This window comes from Seriola aureovittata, chromosome 15 (genome assembly GCF_021018895.1).
Source record: "Seriola aureovittata isolate HTS-2021-v1 ecotype China chromosome 15, ASM2101889v1, whole genome shotgun sequence".
In the NCBI taxonomy this organism is placed as follows: Eukaryota; Metazoa; Chordata; class Actinopteri; order Carangiformes; family Carangidae; genus Seriola; species Seriola aureovittata.
In genome coordinates this window covers 7,096,839-7,113,277 of record NC_079378.1, presented here as the reverse complement: position 1 = coordinate 7,113,277, position 16,439 = coordinate 7,096,839, and the positions used below count along the sequence as shown (strand labels likewise).

The 16,439-nt window shown below is 42.8% G+C and overlaps 2 protein-coding genes across 3 annotated transcripts; one reads left to right on the top strand and one right to left on the bottom strand.

Annotated features, from left to right (window-relative positions):
• Positions 1 to 142: 142 nt before the first annotated feature.
• Positions 143 to 3,491, top strand: exosc8 (exosome component 8). Its single transcript, XM_056397145.1, has 11 exons — positions 143 to 209; positions 599 to 635; positions 772 to 835; positions 924 to 997; positions 1,096 to 1,141; positions 1,550 to 1,655; positions 1,762 to 1,807; positions 1,900 to 1,996; positions 2,265 to 2,385; positions 2,473 to 2,579; positions 3,278 to 3,491. The coding sequence occupies exons 1-11, from the start codon at positions 193 to 195 to the stop codon at positions 3,394 to 3,396; spliced, it is 834 nt and encodes a 277-aa protein (XP_056253120.1). The 5' UTR covers positions 143 to 192; the 3' UTR covers positions 3,397 to 3,491.
• supt20 (SPT20 homolog, SAGA complex component) lies at positions 3,414 to 15,935 on the bottom strand. Of its 2 annotated transcripts, XM_056397142.1 has the most exons (24): positions 15,821 to 15,935; positions 15,235 to 15,330; positions 15,015 to 15,050; positions 14,732 to 14,857; positions 13,923 to 14,049; positions 13,697 to 13,800; positions 13,409 to 13,525; positions 13,234 to 13,287; positions 12,724 to 12,863; positions 12,391 to 12,547; positions 12,051 to 12,107; positions 11,817 to 11,894; positions 10,975 to 11,144; positions 10,856 to 10,888; positions 10,633 to 10,744; positions 10,394 to 10,499; positions 9,972 to 10,127; positions 9,091 to 9,403; positions 8,887 to 9,002; positions 8,093 to 8,148; positions 7,356 to 7,466; positions 6,551 to 6,641; positions 5,719 to 5,807; positions 3,414 to 4,455 (listed from the first exon to the last, which is right to left on the bottom strand). In XM_056397142.1, exons 2-24 carry the CDS (start codon positions 15,235 to 15,237, stop codon positions 4,309 to 4,311), a joined length of 2,499 nt encoding a protein of 832 aa, XP_056253117.1. In that variant the 5' UTR covers positions 15,238 to 15,330; positions 15,821 to 15,935; the 3' UTR covers positions 3,414 to 4,308. The 2 variants fall into 2 exon arrangements, with proteins under 2 accessions (XP_056253117.1, XP_056253118.1); XM_056397143.1 differs by lacking the exon at positions 5,719 to 5,807.
• Between the last annotated feature and the right edge of the window lie 504 nt (positions 15,936 to 16,439).

Here is a 16,439-nt window from a genome sequence, read left to right as displayed (position 1 = left end):
CATCAGTTTGAGGCAAGAGAGCACCGAGCGGTCCTGCGGTGACACATTCACTGACACCTAGAGGACAGGGGTGGGAACGACCGCAGGAACCGTGGTGGTGGAGGAAGAGAACAAAATCGCATTTCTACTTGTACTTCCTCCTACCGGCTACCGTAGTGTGGACACCAAACCCACGTGGTTAATCAAAACATCATGGCGGCTGGTTTCAAGTAAGTTTGAACAGATTGCAGTTATTACATTTAAAATAATACTTTTAATGTGTTGTAATCTCAGTTATAAAACTAATTTATTATTAGAAGTGATCGTTGACTGCTGTCAGAAAAATAAAAATCTGCATGTGAATCCTGTTCCGCCGATGTGCTGTAGTGAATATATTTATTACGATATAATTGATCTGACTGGTGAATAGTTAGTTAATACACGATAAATAAGCAATAACCAGCCAGTCCTGGTGGCATTGATCTGATAACAGGATTTACCCGTCATCTAAGCGAGCTCTGAATTACAGGCGAATGAGCGGATCTGTCATTAAAGATAAATGTTAGTGATGTTTTCACTTTCTGTAAACCAACAACCTCCTTCTCCTTGTTCACTCCAGGACTGCTGAGCCTCTGGAGTACCACAGGAGTTTCCTGGTTAGTGAGAGTAAAAACATACATTCAGTCCATAGCTGACGTTCAGCTTGTCCCTCTGAGTGAATGGTTACACATTTCTATTTATTATTAATGTCAGTGCCAGCAGACACATAACATCCAAACCTTCCCTTTTTAGAAAGAGAACTGCCGGCCTGATGGACGGGAGCTGTCAGAATTCAGAACCACAACGCTAAACATAGGTGAGACACAGCGCTGAGTCTTATCCACACAAATCATCATATATATATTTTTTCCAAGTCTGTATGGGATAATTTTCTTTCTGTTCAGGGTCCATATCCACAGCAGACGGCTCAGCCCTGGTGAAGGTTGGAAACACCACCGTCATCTGTGGGATCAAAGCGGTAAATAATCATGAACACATTAGCTAAAAGTCTTATTTAAATGGTTTTGGACCATATAAATATATGTTTACTCCTTTCTTGTGTTTCTTTGTGTGCAGGAGTTGGCAAACCCTACAGTTGAAGCACCTGGTAAAGGTTACATCGGTAAGTGCTGAATCAAGGCAGTGTACACCAGGTGGATATGGATTTATTTTCTCCTCCTTTTGTTCCTAATATTATGTTATATAACTTTACATAATTAAAATATCATAAATTTAGTCAATTTAATTATGACATACTTGTGACATAATTGCATGTTTCACTGTCAAATTGCCAGTTGTTTTCTTTGAGATGTTTATAGTTGGCAATTTATAAGGTGTTTTGTCAGCTCTACAAGTCTTGTTTTATGACTATATTAAAAAAAATCACATAATTGACATTTCCTGGAATTCTCAGCTTATGTGCAACACAGCTTGAGTAGATGAGACTATTAATATTATTATAAAATCTGTTATATGTCAGTTAACTATGTCTTAACTGTCTTGACTCCATTTCTCTCCCCGTCCTTGTTAGTGCCCAACGTGGACCTGCCGCCTCTGTGTTCGTCTCGGTTTCGACCGGGCCCGCCTGGAGAACAGGCCCAGGCTGCCAGCCAGTTTATCGCTGATGTAATCGAAAGGTGCAGCAGATTTTAATACACATTTCTTACGTTTTTATCAGGTGTGTGTTAATTCTCTTCATGCCTGCCAATACTCTCACTAAGTTTTGTCATATGGATTTTGCAGCTCTGAAGTGATACAAACAGAGGACTTGTGCATTGACAGAGGAAAGGTAAACGCAGATTGACGCACATACACTGGTGCCTGTTATACCGTTGTATATGTCGAGATCATTGGTTCTGATTGTGCTGATTCTGGTTGCAGCTCTGCTGGGTGCTCTACTGCGACATGATGTGTCTGGACTACGATGGGAACGTGTTGGATGCTTGTATTGTTGCCCTGTTGGCCGCTCTGAAGAACAGTATGTGCTGTGCTGCTACTGTAGCTGAAATGAAAAAAACAATTTGTTTTTAACTGTATATATAGTCATTCTTGCACAATCAGTGATCTGTGCCTGACATTAAGTGTCCATGCTGTACCTTGCAGCACATACTCAGGCTCATCCTCCCACTTTAAGTGAACTAATTCTTTACGGCCTTATACATAGGATAGAGCCACATAGGATCTATCTGGTTTATAAGCTGCTTTTCATGAGTATGATAACTTCACATCTTCCCTGTTCTCCACAGCACAACTCCCGGAGATCACCATCAACAAAGAAACATGTTCACCAGAGCTGAATTTAGAAAAGAGACACGGGCTGCATATTCACAAACATCCAGTCGCTACCTCTTTTTGTATCTTCGATGAGTAAGTGGACGATTTTCGGTTTGTCTAGCCAGAATAAAAACTACCTTCAGTGTTCACAAGTGTGATCCTCCCCTGCTCTCTGCGCAGCTCCATACTGATCGTAGACCCCACGTCCGAGGAGGAGAGTCTGGCGACCGCTGACCTCACTGTGGTGACGGATGAGGAAGATCGACTCTGCTCTCTGCACAAACCAGGTCAGACTAAAGTCTGTAGAGACCTGCCTCTCCCTGTGTTGCATATCCCATTTGTTATTGATTACAAAAAGGAAAACTCATTAGGAACGCCCCACTGTCAAATATGCAGGGCTGGAAAAGCTGATCTAAGAATACAAAGGTTACATTTAAACTATAAAATTATTTTATCCTGGGATATACTGTGCAATTTAGTAATGTTTTTAGTCAAAAGTTAAAAAATAAACAACTAAATCAGAGGTTAAGAGGCCTAAGTTAAGTTGAGTAGCATTTACTCTCCATTTTCAATAATCAGTATGAATTTAAAAATATTAAATGTATTGAAAACCTTTTTTTTTTTTTTTTTTTTTTTTTTAAATAAAGAATTGTATGAAGCAAATGCCAAATTAAAATCCCACACTAAAGAATTCAGTCATTATCTGTTTATGTTTATGCTGGTATCATATTTTGCACAAACCTAGCTTGGAATTTTGTGCAGTTAGTAAAGTCAGTCAGACAGTCTACCTACACTGCTCCAATGTTAAGTCCTCTCTCTTGAAGAATGAGGACTGCGTCCCAGTTGCAACTGTAAACCTGCCAAACAAGTGTGTAAACGGAGCTCCTGCAGTTTGCAGGCATTAAAACAAATCATACCGACTGTTCTATGAGGTTGAATGGAAAGAAAAAAACGTTGTTGCTAACAGTCTTCCCCTCTGGCTCAGGTGGGTCGTCCCTGACGGGAGAGAAGCTGCAGGAGTGTATAAACCGAGCAACAGTGCGACAGAGAGAGATCCACAAACTCATCGACAAAGTCATACACAGTGTGAAGACAGCACAATAAGGAGCCGCAGACAATGCTTTTTATCTAAAAGCTGTATTTTCCACTGTCAATATATATTCTTTTTTTTTTAATAACAATAAAACTGCTGACAAAGACTGCTTAAAAAATTATTTCTCAGTGTCCAGAAACGTCTCACACACACACACGCTCAGATGATGTCTTGTAAGAATACGCCCATGGCTCCTGAACTAATTAAAAGGAAATGCCTTTTCAAAATGTGCTGTACAAAAGCAGGTACACCGTCTTGCATGTTGATCTTGAGTCCTCGGTTGAGCCCTGTGCCGGGATTGCTAACAGAAGAAAGACTTCCAACAGACTGAGAGGTAGAGAGCTGCCCCCAGGCACTAAGCCAAGATCAGATTTGCATTTTCACATGTAATGGTTATATGGAGGATTTGGTGTCAATAAGCTCAGCTGGGATCTGTGCTTAAAGGGCAGTTTCTACCGGGGGTCAACCAAGCAGAGGCACGAGGATCAGGAAGGCTCATGAGGAATCCTCTGAGAATGTGCATTCATGATCCTCTCAGTCCACGGGGGTCTCCATAGAAAACAAAAAAACAAATCTTCCTGAAGGGGCGATCTGTTATCGTGGAAGCCCAATACCTACAAGAACCATCTTTTTCTGTTTCATCTCAAAAAAATATCACTAAGGTTCTTAAAGCGTAGGGCTCCCTGTTCTAAAAGCCCCATCCTCTATGGTGGACACAGTTTTGGTTCTCCAAAACCTCTGACAACCATTACATACAAATTTGTCAGCTAGAAAAAGACAAACAAAAACGGAAAAAAAAAAAAAAAAAAAAGTCTTTTTTTTGTCTGCAGTCTCCACAGTGAGGCAGACAAAGAGCACAGTATGGATCATTCACGTCCTTGTGTAGCTGGGGGTGGGGTGGGGTTTAGTGTGATTTTAGTCTGTCATGACTTTGGGAGGGGCTGTGGCGTGCTCCTCTTCCTCTTACTTCTTGGTTGGCTGGCGGTATGTTGCCGTGGTGCTCCCCCCTGAGGAGCTGCTGCTCCCATAGCCATTTGCTGCTGCTGCATTTGGTGCTGCAAGAATTGCAACTGTCCAGTGCGGAGAGAAAGATGATACAGAAACAATATGAGAGGCAATTTCAGGATGTTAGCTTACTACAAGCATCACAATGCACGTTTCTGTCAGTAGGTCTAACGTATGTGTAAGCACCTGCAGCGCGGTTAAAAGAAACATTCACTGGCATCGCTGTTGAGCAGACTCCCTCACTGTAACTGGAATCTTAGATAGTGTCATAGACATCTATATTAAGTGGCATTGATTAGTGAAGCTGAATTGAAGCCTGGTACAACATTCAAGAGGAGTGTGAAGAGAAACACAGAAGAGTGGTTAATGGGTTGCAGAGGGGTGGGAGGAGGAGGAAGAGGAGGAGATACAGATTTGGGGGCAGGGCAGGGTGTGTTGGGGAGTGAGGCAGGATACAGTCAAGCAGCACCAGTGGCGTTCTGGAGACACAAATTATTGGCTGTGATCCTGGCAACGACAGACATGCAGCTTAGCAACCGTGCTTTCTGCTCAGAGTAAGTCAGCAACTTCAACTGGGCAAAAAAAAAAAAAAAAAAAAGGTCCGTAACACCTTAACACTTCATGCTTAAACATCTCTAATCTGTCGTGATACAGTCAGCAACATTTCAACAGATCCTGTTTCTAAAGCTTTGTAAGAACATGCCTCCCACTTCGACACGCTGTTAGTTGCTGCCATGGGAAGTGCCACAAGCTCTGGTGTGCGGGTTGCTTTAAATACTGGCACTGCTGTCGTCTTAGTCAAACAACATATTAACCAAACATACAACACAAGATGGAGTGAATGGTGTTGATCTACAACAAAGAAAATAAATTATTCCACAAGGCAAGTGATGAAAATCAGACCTGGGGTGATACAGTTTTCATTACAACTGTTCATTAGAAGTAAATAAATAAAAACACATTATTAAGAATATATTGAATATATTCTGAATAATTATTTACATTTTAATTTACTATATATAAAAAGCACATTTAAGAAAATGTTTAAGAAAAAAATAAAATCCATTCAAATTTGACCCAGGTCTGATGAAATATCAAATTCGTAGGTAAAGAAAGATAAAGAAATCATTGTCTTTTTTTTTTTTAGACTTGAATACACAACACAAAGTAAATTTACCTGATTCCCTGACAGTTTATAATGGAGCACAACATACACCTGCCTGCTAAATGAAGGCATGGAGAGTGCTGGTGAATCTAGACTCAGTGTTTGGGTCCTACAAAAAAAAAAAATGTATATGTGTATACAGATGTTAAAGTTGCTGTATTACTTGGATCTGTGGCTGGTGCTGCTGCTGAAGCCTTGGAGAAGGCAGTGGGGGCCCAGACCCGTCCAGCCCACAGCCCAACTGGGACAGCACTAAGGGGGGGAGGAGGGAGAGAGGAAGCCCCAGGGGGAAGGGATGTGACGGCAAGAGGGAGAGAAGCAAAGCGACGGAGGAAAGTATGAAGAGAGAAAATGCACGTACAAAAGGGAAACAACGATGAGGATGGGGAGGAGGATTCAGGGTAGGGGGGCATGGTGTCAGTGATCCATATAGGAAAGAGGTGAAATGGAAGAAAAAGACAAAAAGAAGGAACATCGCGGGGGGGGGGCCAGTAGCACAGGGAAATTACCATGTCCACATAGATTTTTAAGTGTGGATTATGGGCAAATAGCATATAGGGGGTGAGCCAGACAAGTGGAGGAGGAGGAGGACGGGACAGTGCAAGAGGGAAAGACATAAGGGTGGGGGCAAAAAAAATAAAAACAACAGAGAAAAAAGAAAATGTAGCAGAGAAGAAGGGGAAGTTGAGTCTCTCCTGTCAGTTGTTATATGCTCCACTGAGAGGAACAATGGCTGACTTCAGTAAAATGATCATGTTTAGTTACAGACTATGAGTCCTAATGTACAGTAATTACAATGATGAATACATTAGTAAAACCTTATCTTATTAGTACTAGTTAGTGGTATGGTGTCAATCTAGTTTGAAACAGATGGAGGGACTGAACGAACAGAAATGTTTCAGAGAAATCTGTGTGGGTTTAGTGTATATTTGTGTGTATGTGTGTGTTCGTGTGTGTGTGTCTGCATGCGTGATTGGGGGGTGGGGGTTTCATACCTGCTGCCTGTGGAGACATGAACCCTCCGACTCCAAGGTTGATGACCGCGGTTTGCTGGTTTCCTATACTTTGATCTGACCCCTGATCACCCTGCAGAGAAAGTCAAAGGTAGCACAAAACAGTGAGGCCATCACACACAGTTACAAAGCCAGACACTGTTGAAACACTGTTCAAAGGAACATCAAATCAAAACTAAGTTTTAAAAAGTGGTTTAAAAGAACCAGGGGGATTCAGTTGGTTGCAACTTGCATCCTCACCGCTAGATGCCACTAAGACCCACACACTGGTCCTTTGAAAGATGAAACTAATTTTACTAGTTCTCATATGTGAGCCCAGCACAGTGAGGGTCTGGCCATTAGATTGTTATGAGGTGTTTTGGCAGCAGTTACAGCTTCTCCTACAGCGCCTGCTGGAACACTTCAGTATCAGCTTGGCGCTGTTGGATTCTGGGCTTTTCTCCCATTATTCCATGCAGATTTGTTCAAACTTGCTCTTGTATGACTCAGAGCTTCTTGTCAGCTGTCATGAACCAGTTTCATAGATTTTCCATTATCAAGTCTGGGCTTCAGCTGGGTCACTTGAGCATTTTCAAATTCTTTGCCATATATGTCAGCACACTTTGGTCGGACCAGAGATCTTTGCCCCAACCTTTTTAGGCGTAGCTTCCTTTCGGAGTTCTGGCTTCTTTCTAGCAACTCTGACATACAACCCAGAGTGGCCATTGGCTCTTTTATCACTTCCCTAACATGCATTCTGTTGGCTGTATGTGCTTGTGTGCGTTTTACATGCAGACGTGTGTCTCACCGTCTCGCCCTGCTGTTGAGGACTGGAGGTGGCCGACTGACTCTGCTGTGGGGAGAACTGAGACAGCTGTTGCTGCTGCAGAGAGTTAAAGATGAGAGGACCAGTGGGGAGCTGGGAATGTAAAACACAAAAAGACACAACCACACACACACACACACACATACACACACACACAGACACCAACGGACAAAAAGTAGGGGAGTGACAGACAGGGAGGTCAGGGGAAAGGATTGAAGGGTTGGAGATGGAGAGGCAGAGGGGAAGGAATGATGCACATGTAAGCAAAAAGGGACAAGAGCAGGGGAAAGTGGGAGAATTAACAAAGCAATCAAACAACACAGGGTAACTAGACCATCACTGCTATCACAATATCAACAATATAAAGGGTTATAGAGGGGATAATGCAAGCAATGATCCTGAAACAAACTCTGCCTGTGTTCATTATCCCTACACTTCTTCTGCACTATCCTTTGACCTCCCCCAGCGATGGCTAATTTGCTTTCCATCTCAAAAGTTAGAGGGTGGCACTAATCAATCCAGGGGCACCACATACAAAAGACACTCGAGCAACTTGATGAAAAGTGTTCACTTCATGACATGATGTGCAGTGTGGCTGCAGGGAAAAGGGACGTGTGAGGAAATTAAGCCATGCAGGTGATTCACAAACAGCTCTCCACTATTCCAGGTGCCAAACAAATAGCCAGTGCATGCAACTAACAGTGGTGCAAGAGCCATACCTGCAGTAGGTTCAGTGGTCTCAACCCAGTACTGCTGTTCAGGCCAAAATGACTCCCTGCAGCAACAAATCAAGAGTTACACTCACCACACAGAATAACACAAACAGAGGAATTTTCTTTGCTATATGAACACACTGTTGCGGTGCATTGTACAGCTCGTGTTTCCATTCACAACAACTTTCTGTTCATTTTCTATAAGCATCTTTTTACACCTAGGACTCAGTTGCACACCAGTCAAAGATGGTGAATTTGAATTGGCCCTTTTACCTTTATATAATCAGACCTTTTCAGTTTTTCCTGGTTCGGAAACTTTTGTTACTGTAGGCCTGTGAAGCCTTGTGACGCATTGCATGTAACACGGAGCTAAAAGAGGAAAAACAACCCTTTTAAGTATAGAGTCACTTGTTGATTCCTGGAGCAGCCAGTGTGTGTCCAACCCTCTCAAAATGTCCTTGAGCAATACAGTTAATCCTCTTATCTTCCTGATCAAATGCAAATTGCTGATTGTGCAGTAGGAACCTGTTTGGTAAAATGGCATCCTACTGTTCTGCCCTCTAATGTGAGGTCAGAGGTCAGTGGTCCCTGCAGCTGGAATTCCCTGTTATGCTCAAGGTCATGTCAGAAGGCTGGATGCAAAAGAACACGAGAGGTTCATTTAAAAGGTTAGTCTCCATGCTCAGAGCACCACACTGCTACCCTGTAGCATGTTTATCTGCAGGTCACATGGAGACTGACTGCTCATAAATCATTTTGGTAGCACAAGAGGGGACACGGCACTGAAATCTCACTCTTACCAGTCTGTGCCGCGGACTGCATGGTGGGCATCAGCCCTCCAGGTGGCAGGATTCCACTCAGATTAAGGCCTGGACCCAGCATGGGGTTGGAGCCACTCATCAAGGTCTGAGGACTGCTACAAAAACAGCACAGGATCGTCATGAAGTGTGACAGTGAACAGCAAGTGGCAGTATAGCACCAGAGACTTTTATTTTATGTCTTACCAGACTGAGCTGACTACATTGATGAAATTCAGCCCTGCAGCGTTGGCCATGACCTGCGATGACGTGGTTCCTGTGGTGATGGACGTACCCATGGTGGGCAGGGGAATGGTCATGACGGGCAGCGGCTGGCTTAGAGCCAGTTGCTGCTGGGGGAAAGGCGTGAGGAGGGCGGGCTGCGACTGGCTCTGAACCATGGGAGGATCTGAAGGGGTAGGGGTCACCGAGAGAGGAGCAGCGAGGGAGTCGGTGGGGTGCGGGGTGGAGCACGGCGTGTTGGTGGGTGTGGGGGTGGATGGCTTGGGGGTTCCAGATCCTTAAAGAGAGATAAATGGGTTAAAACAAAAACAAAACAATTATGAAGACAGGGAGGTTTGCTACTTTTCAGCAGGTGATATCTGTAACGTTTTATAAGCAAAAGTTTAGTTAAAAAAAAACAAACTCTAGACTCATTCTGTTGCTTCAGTGATTAATCTTTTTTTTTTTTGCACTGCAAATTTAGGACAGTTGCTACTTTGCTAAATGGAAATGGATCTTTTCCTTAATAACAGCTAAAAAGTTAAGTATAACTTCTGAGGCTCTCATCTTGTCAAAACTTCATCCATTTTTCTGACAATGTGTGTGCCAGCTGGCTTTAGTTAAATACATAACAAACCAGAAACAAGGGCTGGTGATGATGCAATTTTCTGTGAGCTTGTCAAGTTCCAGATCCGTCCCTGTAGTTTCATGCTCCCATATTTCTTAAGACCTGGACCCTTGTCAAGGACATGTTTCACTGTTTCTTCATCCAGATCTGACATTCCAATACAACTTGCTCTCACAACTGTGGCTGTGCCTGATGAAAGCAAGCAGCCCAACGGTTAGTCACAGTCGGCTGTACTCACTCTGTGTGGAGCCCATAGGGGAGAGGGAGGCGGGCGACAGCAGGCCCACCTGGCCCAGCTCCATGGAGTGCTTCCTGTTCAGAGACTGGCTTTTGGCTGGAGGGGGCGTAGGACACTTGAGTAGACCACTGGTGGTTTGTGAACTATATGGATTACCTGATGGAAAAAAGAAGAGTTGACATATTTACTGCACTATTTTTCATAAACAGAGAGCATAAAATAGATCTGGTTAAACTCTTGTAACTTCATATTTAAGAGCTTAATAGTCTTGTGGTGACAGGAGGACACCAGATAGCAACAGGAGGAGATTCTTCTCACGAATGAGGCGATTTATCCCTGTATCCGTTCTCTACCACACTGCTCCCAGGAGGCATGTACGGTCACAACATGTTTGCAGAGCAATTTAGCAGTAGCATTTGTACCTGAGGAGCTGCTGCCTGATCCTGAAGGCAGTTTGATGGGAGGGGGTCTGTGCTTAACCCCTTTCCCCAAAACAGACGTCTGGACCAGTGGAGAAATACCATCACCCTGCAGATGACATTCAAACCAGCTCGTCAGCCACAGCGAATCACAAAAAGTAACACAACAGTAACTTTCTGTTTGAGTTACAAACCCCAAGCAACCTTGAACATTTCCTACATCCAAGTGAGAAAGTATTTACCTCATCTTTGCTGGGGGAGGGAGGCCCCTGTCCCACGTTGACTGAGTTATGGGTCATCTTGACGACACACTTCATATCCCTCTCATACACCCCTTTGTACTGAGTAAGAAACCTATGAAACAGACATTATGCTAAATTTTATACCATGCTCTCTGACAGTATATCTCTGGAAACTGTATCTGACAGGATTAGCTTCTCAACAAAAGAAAACACGGTGACTCACCGGTCTGCGTCTGTCTTCGAGCCTATGAGGAAGCTGCGAATGAAACAAAAGAGATGAAGATGAGCGGCATTTCAAATTCACTCGTGTATACTGAATTTGTCTCGCAGACTTGTGCTTACGGGGGATGTATGAGCTTTAAGTCTGTGCTGTCCTCCTCTGCTTTGGGTTCTTTAGCACAGTAGATCTTCCCATACACCAGTGGATCGCCCATCGACTGGAAGATAGACACCTTGGTCCTCTGCGCTTGGCCCCCCACCTCACACTCAAGCGTGTAGTCGTCTACAACTTCCTGTGTAAACGAATGCAATTTAATGAAAAAAAGGTTTGTATGACGCGCAAGATAAAATGGCACGGGTAAATTCCAACCGCAAAAACAAAGGTGGACTATTTTTTGTTATGTTGTCACAAACATTAATGTTCACATTAGCAAATTAGCCTCGCCTCATGACCTGCACTGTGCCTCGCACCACCTGTTTCAGGGCCGAGAACTGAGAATATATCACCCCTCGCTTCACTGACTTTCATAAGAGATGAGGTATTTTCAAATGATGTGAAAAAGAGTCCAGCACCATTTATGGACAGAAGCAATGCCCCCGACACGCTCTGACTGCAGTCCAGTGTGGTCTACTTTTCCATAATAGCAGAAGCACGTGTGAAATTCAGAAATGTTCCACATTTACTGCACTTCTGTGGTCGAGTTGAACGGTATTCATGACTTATCATCGAAAAGGAATCCGTTTAAGGCCGTACAGCCTTTTAGAAGATATCGTTTCTGTGTTCATACATTTGTGTGAACACAGGCTGTGGTAATTTTGCAGAGTGTAGTGGGTCAGCAAAGTCAATTTAGGGAGTAGAGCATTACAGGTTGCACGCACACACCCCCTGCTTATTTTCTGACAGCAAGCAGCCATCATTGATCTCTACCCTCAGAGAATATTAATGCTGCCGTTGTCACACTTACCTCAGCAGGCCAGATCACAGTGGTGGGCTGAGAGTCCTCCAATTGCAGGGATTTCTCCACCACGGCGTACTTTTCCACCTGGAGCAAAACACAAAAACAAATCAGGGTTCGGTATGCCCCACATCTTAACTGTCAGACTGTGAGCTGAGTGGGTTTTAAGTGGTGTTGGTTCAAATGCTTAAGTGACAGTGTTAAAAAAAAAAAAAAAAAAAAAAGGAACGCTGAGCTACTCACATCAATTTCCTTCGGTACAGTTAGTTGGCAGTTGCTCTGCTTCCACATGTCAACACACTGCGAGTGATGAAAGCCAAGAGGCCAGGACGAGATCAGACAAAAACAAAAAGGGGCATGAGCAAAAACAAGTGAGAGTGCGCTACGACAACATACACTGATCTATACTGTAGTAGTGCTGAAACACCAGCTTGTGTTCACCAGTGACTCCCTTGGGGGAATTAGAATACATTTAAACATGGCTGAAGAAACATTTCAAAAAAACCTCAGCCAACCTCATCATATCCAAGTATGTACCCAGTGTAGATATGTTTGTCATATTGCAGGTAGTTTGTCTACTTACGTTTCCGATCTTGGAGATCTTCAGGTCTATGACGGGAGCAGGTTTCCTCTCCTTCCTCCTCTGTAGGTAGTCGTAGAGTCGAAGCTGCGGTGGCATGGGCAGATGGGACAGTTCCTGCTGCCTGTTCAGTGCAGCTCGAGAGTGCCTCTTGAAACACCTGCAGTGCAAACAAGCAAGAAGTATGCCTCTTCAAATGCTTTTCAAGGCTTTTGCTTCATTCATTGACATTTTCTTTTTTGCAATCACAGTGCTTTCAATTTTCATGTCTTCCATTTAAAAAAACATTCAGAAACGTGCATTCTTTTGTTGTGAGTGCGTGAGTGTGTTCTGTACCGTTTCATGGAGCGAGTGTTCATTTTCTGTTTGTTGTAGAGCAGGCGGTTGGCTGTGCAGGTGACAGAGATGGAAGGGTCCAGGCACAGAGGTTCAGCTGTGGCCAAAATCAACTGACTCTCCAGCTGTAATTTATCATCCTAAAAAAAAGAAAAAGAAAAGAAAAACAGACTATAAAAACAGCTACAAAAAAACACCTGCGCAATGTGCTGATACTAAAATGACTCAAGACACACAAGGCAGGACTGCTACTGTTGTGATCAAGAATATATGCGTTAGCTAAGGCATTGTAGATGCATTTTACTTGAATAAAAAATATTTCTAACTTAAACATTCAATATAATTTGAATTTGCAGGAAAAAATACAGTGCTCTGTAAAATACAGGTGTTTGGGTTGTGTTAAATGAGGATGTGGGTGAATTAATGGGACAGAAAAGGGACAAATCAAGATAGTGAAGTGTCAGATTTAGTCTTGCGTTTTTCACTAAGATGGTAAATACCAAACTTTACCTGTGTCCACTTGTGATGGTCACTCGTCATGGCGTGGACATCACAGATCAGAGTCTACAAGGCAAATTTTATGTTAAAACGTCAACTGTAGGTCAATACTTTTTCATTCAATCGATGTAAAAATCTTACGATTGCTCAAACTGTATTTTGTTTTTCACGTGTTCTGCTGGTTTACCTGCATGGTTGGACGCAGCAGGACGTGTCTGCTCTGGTAGGTTGGCATCTTGGTATTTCCAGACTGCCTGTAGTCTCTCACCTCTACTATTACGCAGCCACAGTGGAAGATGTTCACCTGAGACACAGGGCATATTGTGGATGTCAACTAACTAATGGACAACAAGTGGGAGATTATTATACAATAATCAATAAGAAACTACTATAAGATAAGAAGAACTGAAACCCTGCATAGCTAGCTTAACCTAAATCTAGAGTCATCTGTATATGTGCACATACGCATACAAACCTGTGATTTCTCCAACAGATCCACCAGAATAGGAGGCAACTCCTCGGCATCTAGGTACTCCAGCAGCTCTCCCTCTTCATATGGCAGACGGATTGTTTCAGAATCTAGAGAGGAACATGATATGAATGTTGCAGATGAGATGATTGTGGTAAACAGAGCTGAAAGAAAAGGAGAAAAAAAAAACAACTGGATGGACTTGGGTAATTGCTTAACTGGCTTCTCTCACCAGATCCATTTTTGCCCCTGAGCATTAGAGAATAGCCTTCATTCCCAGGGTACAGGTTGACCACCAGACATGACACAGACTCCTGAGACACCAGCTTCTCCAGTAGATTCACATTTCTCCTCAAATTCTTTGAAACACAAATAAGAGACCAATCTGCCATATTAGTAACAAAACTCTCAGTTATATCCATGCCAACTCTATGAGAGAGAAATGTTACTGCTTTCCACCCACTTCTACTTTGAGTTAATGCTCTTAAATAGTGGTTTAATAGGCTTTTCACAAGAAAACTTAACAGACAAGCGCTGCCACTTCTTAAAATCTGGCATACTACAGGTATTTACTAATTATTTTATTATTATCAAAAAGCAGGGGTGATTTCTTATAAGACTTTAGTACGTGTGGATTTTACAATGTTACTGTTTATGTATAGAATTTACAAATGTAGGTTGATTAAATCCCAAGTTTACCACATCTGACTGCATTACTTCTCGATCACGTAGTTGCCTATTGCAGTTAATAAATGGTAAACAAAACAGGAGTTAACTCGGTTCTGAACCAACGAGTAAGGAAAAGACAGACTGTAGAAAATACAGTGTTCAAAATTGTTCAATCACTTATATGTAAGTCCTCCTTTTTCTTGCATTAACACTCTTTCATGTAACTAAAACATGTGCATGGATGTTTAGAAACCTCTATCAACACGATCATGTTTTTTTCCATTTATCATCTACAGATTGGAATAAACAAGGTTTTCATGCATACCCATAATGACCTAGTCATAACTGAGAGTCAAGTTGCATAATACAAACCTTTAACTCTGGCTCTTTCTCACATTCCTCTATGTACAGCTCATAGAGCTTCTGATACAAACTCTTCCTCCCGCCAGATGAAATTCTTCTTTTGGCTGGTCGTTGTCGAGCACTTTCAACAATGTACTGAATGACAGATAATACACTGCATTAATGAATGATGGCAGAATCGTGTATGACTAACATGGACAGTGCATTTAGATGGTGCACAGAGATAGATGTGAGCACATGCAATTCCTTTTCTCTGTAAACAAGCATATAAACCTGAAATAGTGGCTTTTACCTCGGCTCGATCCAATGCATATTCCAAAACTTGTTGCTGAGGGGAATAAGTGAAAAACAAAAATCAGCTCAGTCACAATGGGAATTCCCAAATAGATAAGTGACCAACTGTGTAAGACCTGGTGAAGGGTTGTGGTGGACTATTTTATCTGGTAGAAAACATCAATGTGTGTGTCCACTGGATATGCAGAGACAGATGACCTGAAAGAGATGAAACTTACCATTGTGGTCCACCGCCAGCTGCAAGGCGAGTGACGGTAGACGATGCTGTCCTTTCTGCCCCACACTGTCACCTTCCTATAGTGACCATTCACACCCTGCACAGCAACACAGCAGACGTGTTTCACGCAGCACGGCCAAACAAACGCAGATGACAGATACACAAACAGAGATACAGAAACACTCAAGAGTGGCGGGCGGGTTGTTAAGTCAGTGCTGATGCCAAAAAGCCTGTCTGGCACTCAATCAGATGCCACATAAAAACAGCTAAGAAGACTGACGAGCGAAATTGTTTCATCCTTTGCTTATATGTGTGCGAAGTAAATACACTCACTATGTGTCTTTGCGTCGCTAAAGCTGGGTAGCTAGGGTTAGTGAACTCTGATAACTGAGAGTGCAGTCAAGAGAGTGGCTGAATAGCAACAAGCTCGTTGATGCCTGACCGTTGAGGCTAACATGGCTAACCTTAGCATGCTAGCCCGTTCCTAGTGGGCAAGCTGTGAGTTACCCGCTACGCTAGCGATGTTACGCCGTCTGAGACACAAACCAACAAAGCGACGTCAATCTCAACGAACAGGATGGACTTGCCTTGTAGATTGCATAGCGGTCGACTGTGGCTCCGATGCGAGAAAACGAAATGAAATTGAAATATTAGTGTCTTCATTGAAAAAAAGTCGGAGCTGCAGCCATTTTCTTCCAGTGTGACAACAACAGCTAAACTTCCGGTTTGAGCGGCGGTGGGCGGAGCCACAGTAGTTGCTTACTTTACCACCCAACGGATGCTAGTTCTATAGATCCACATCTGCCTGATAAATGCAGATAGCTTATCTGACTTTATCTTCATGACACACAGTTGTATGCAAAAGTTTTGGTGTCTGATCTGCAGAATGAGTGGGTGAAACATCCTAAATCAACGTGTTAGCAAGCCGGCATTTCTGCTAAAATTTATTTTTTTCCCCTATTTTTAAAGATCATAAATTAAAAAAACAACAGTGCATAGACATTTTACTGGCTAATTTTAATGGCTGCCGGGGTCGTATTGTATTTACTTATTTCCATCTCAAAACATATTCCCATAAATGCCCAAACTTTTCCCCGCAACTGTATGTTGGCATCTTTGTCAAGGAGAATTTGCACATTTATACAATATTCTCAGATATTTTATTCTAAATTTGTTTCTAACTGCTTATCTGAATCAGTTGTCCCT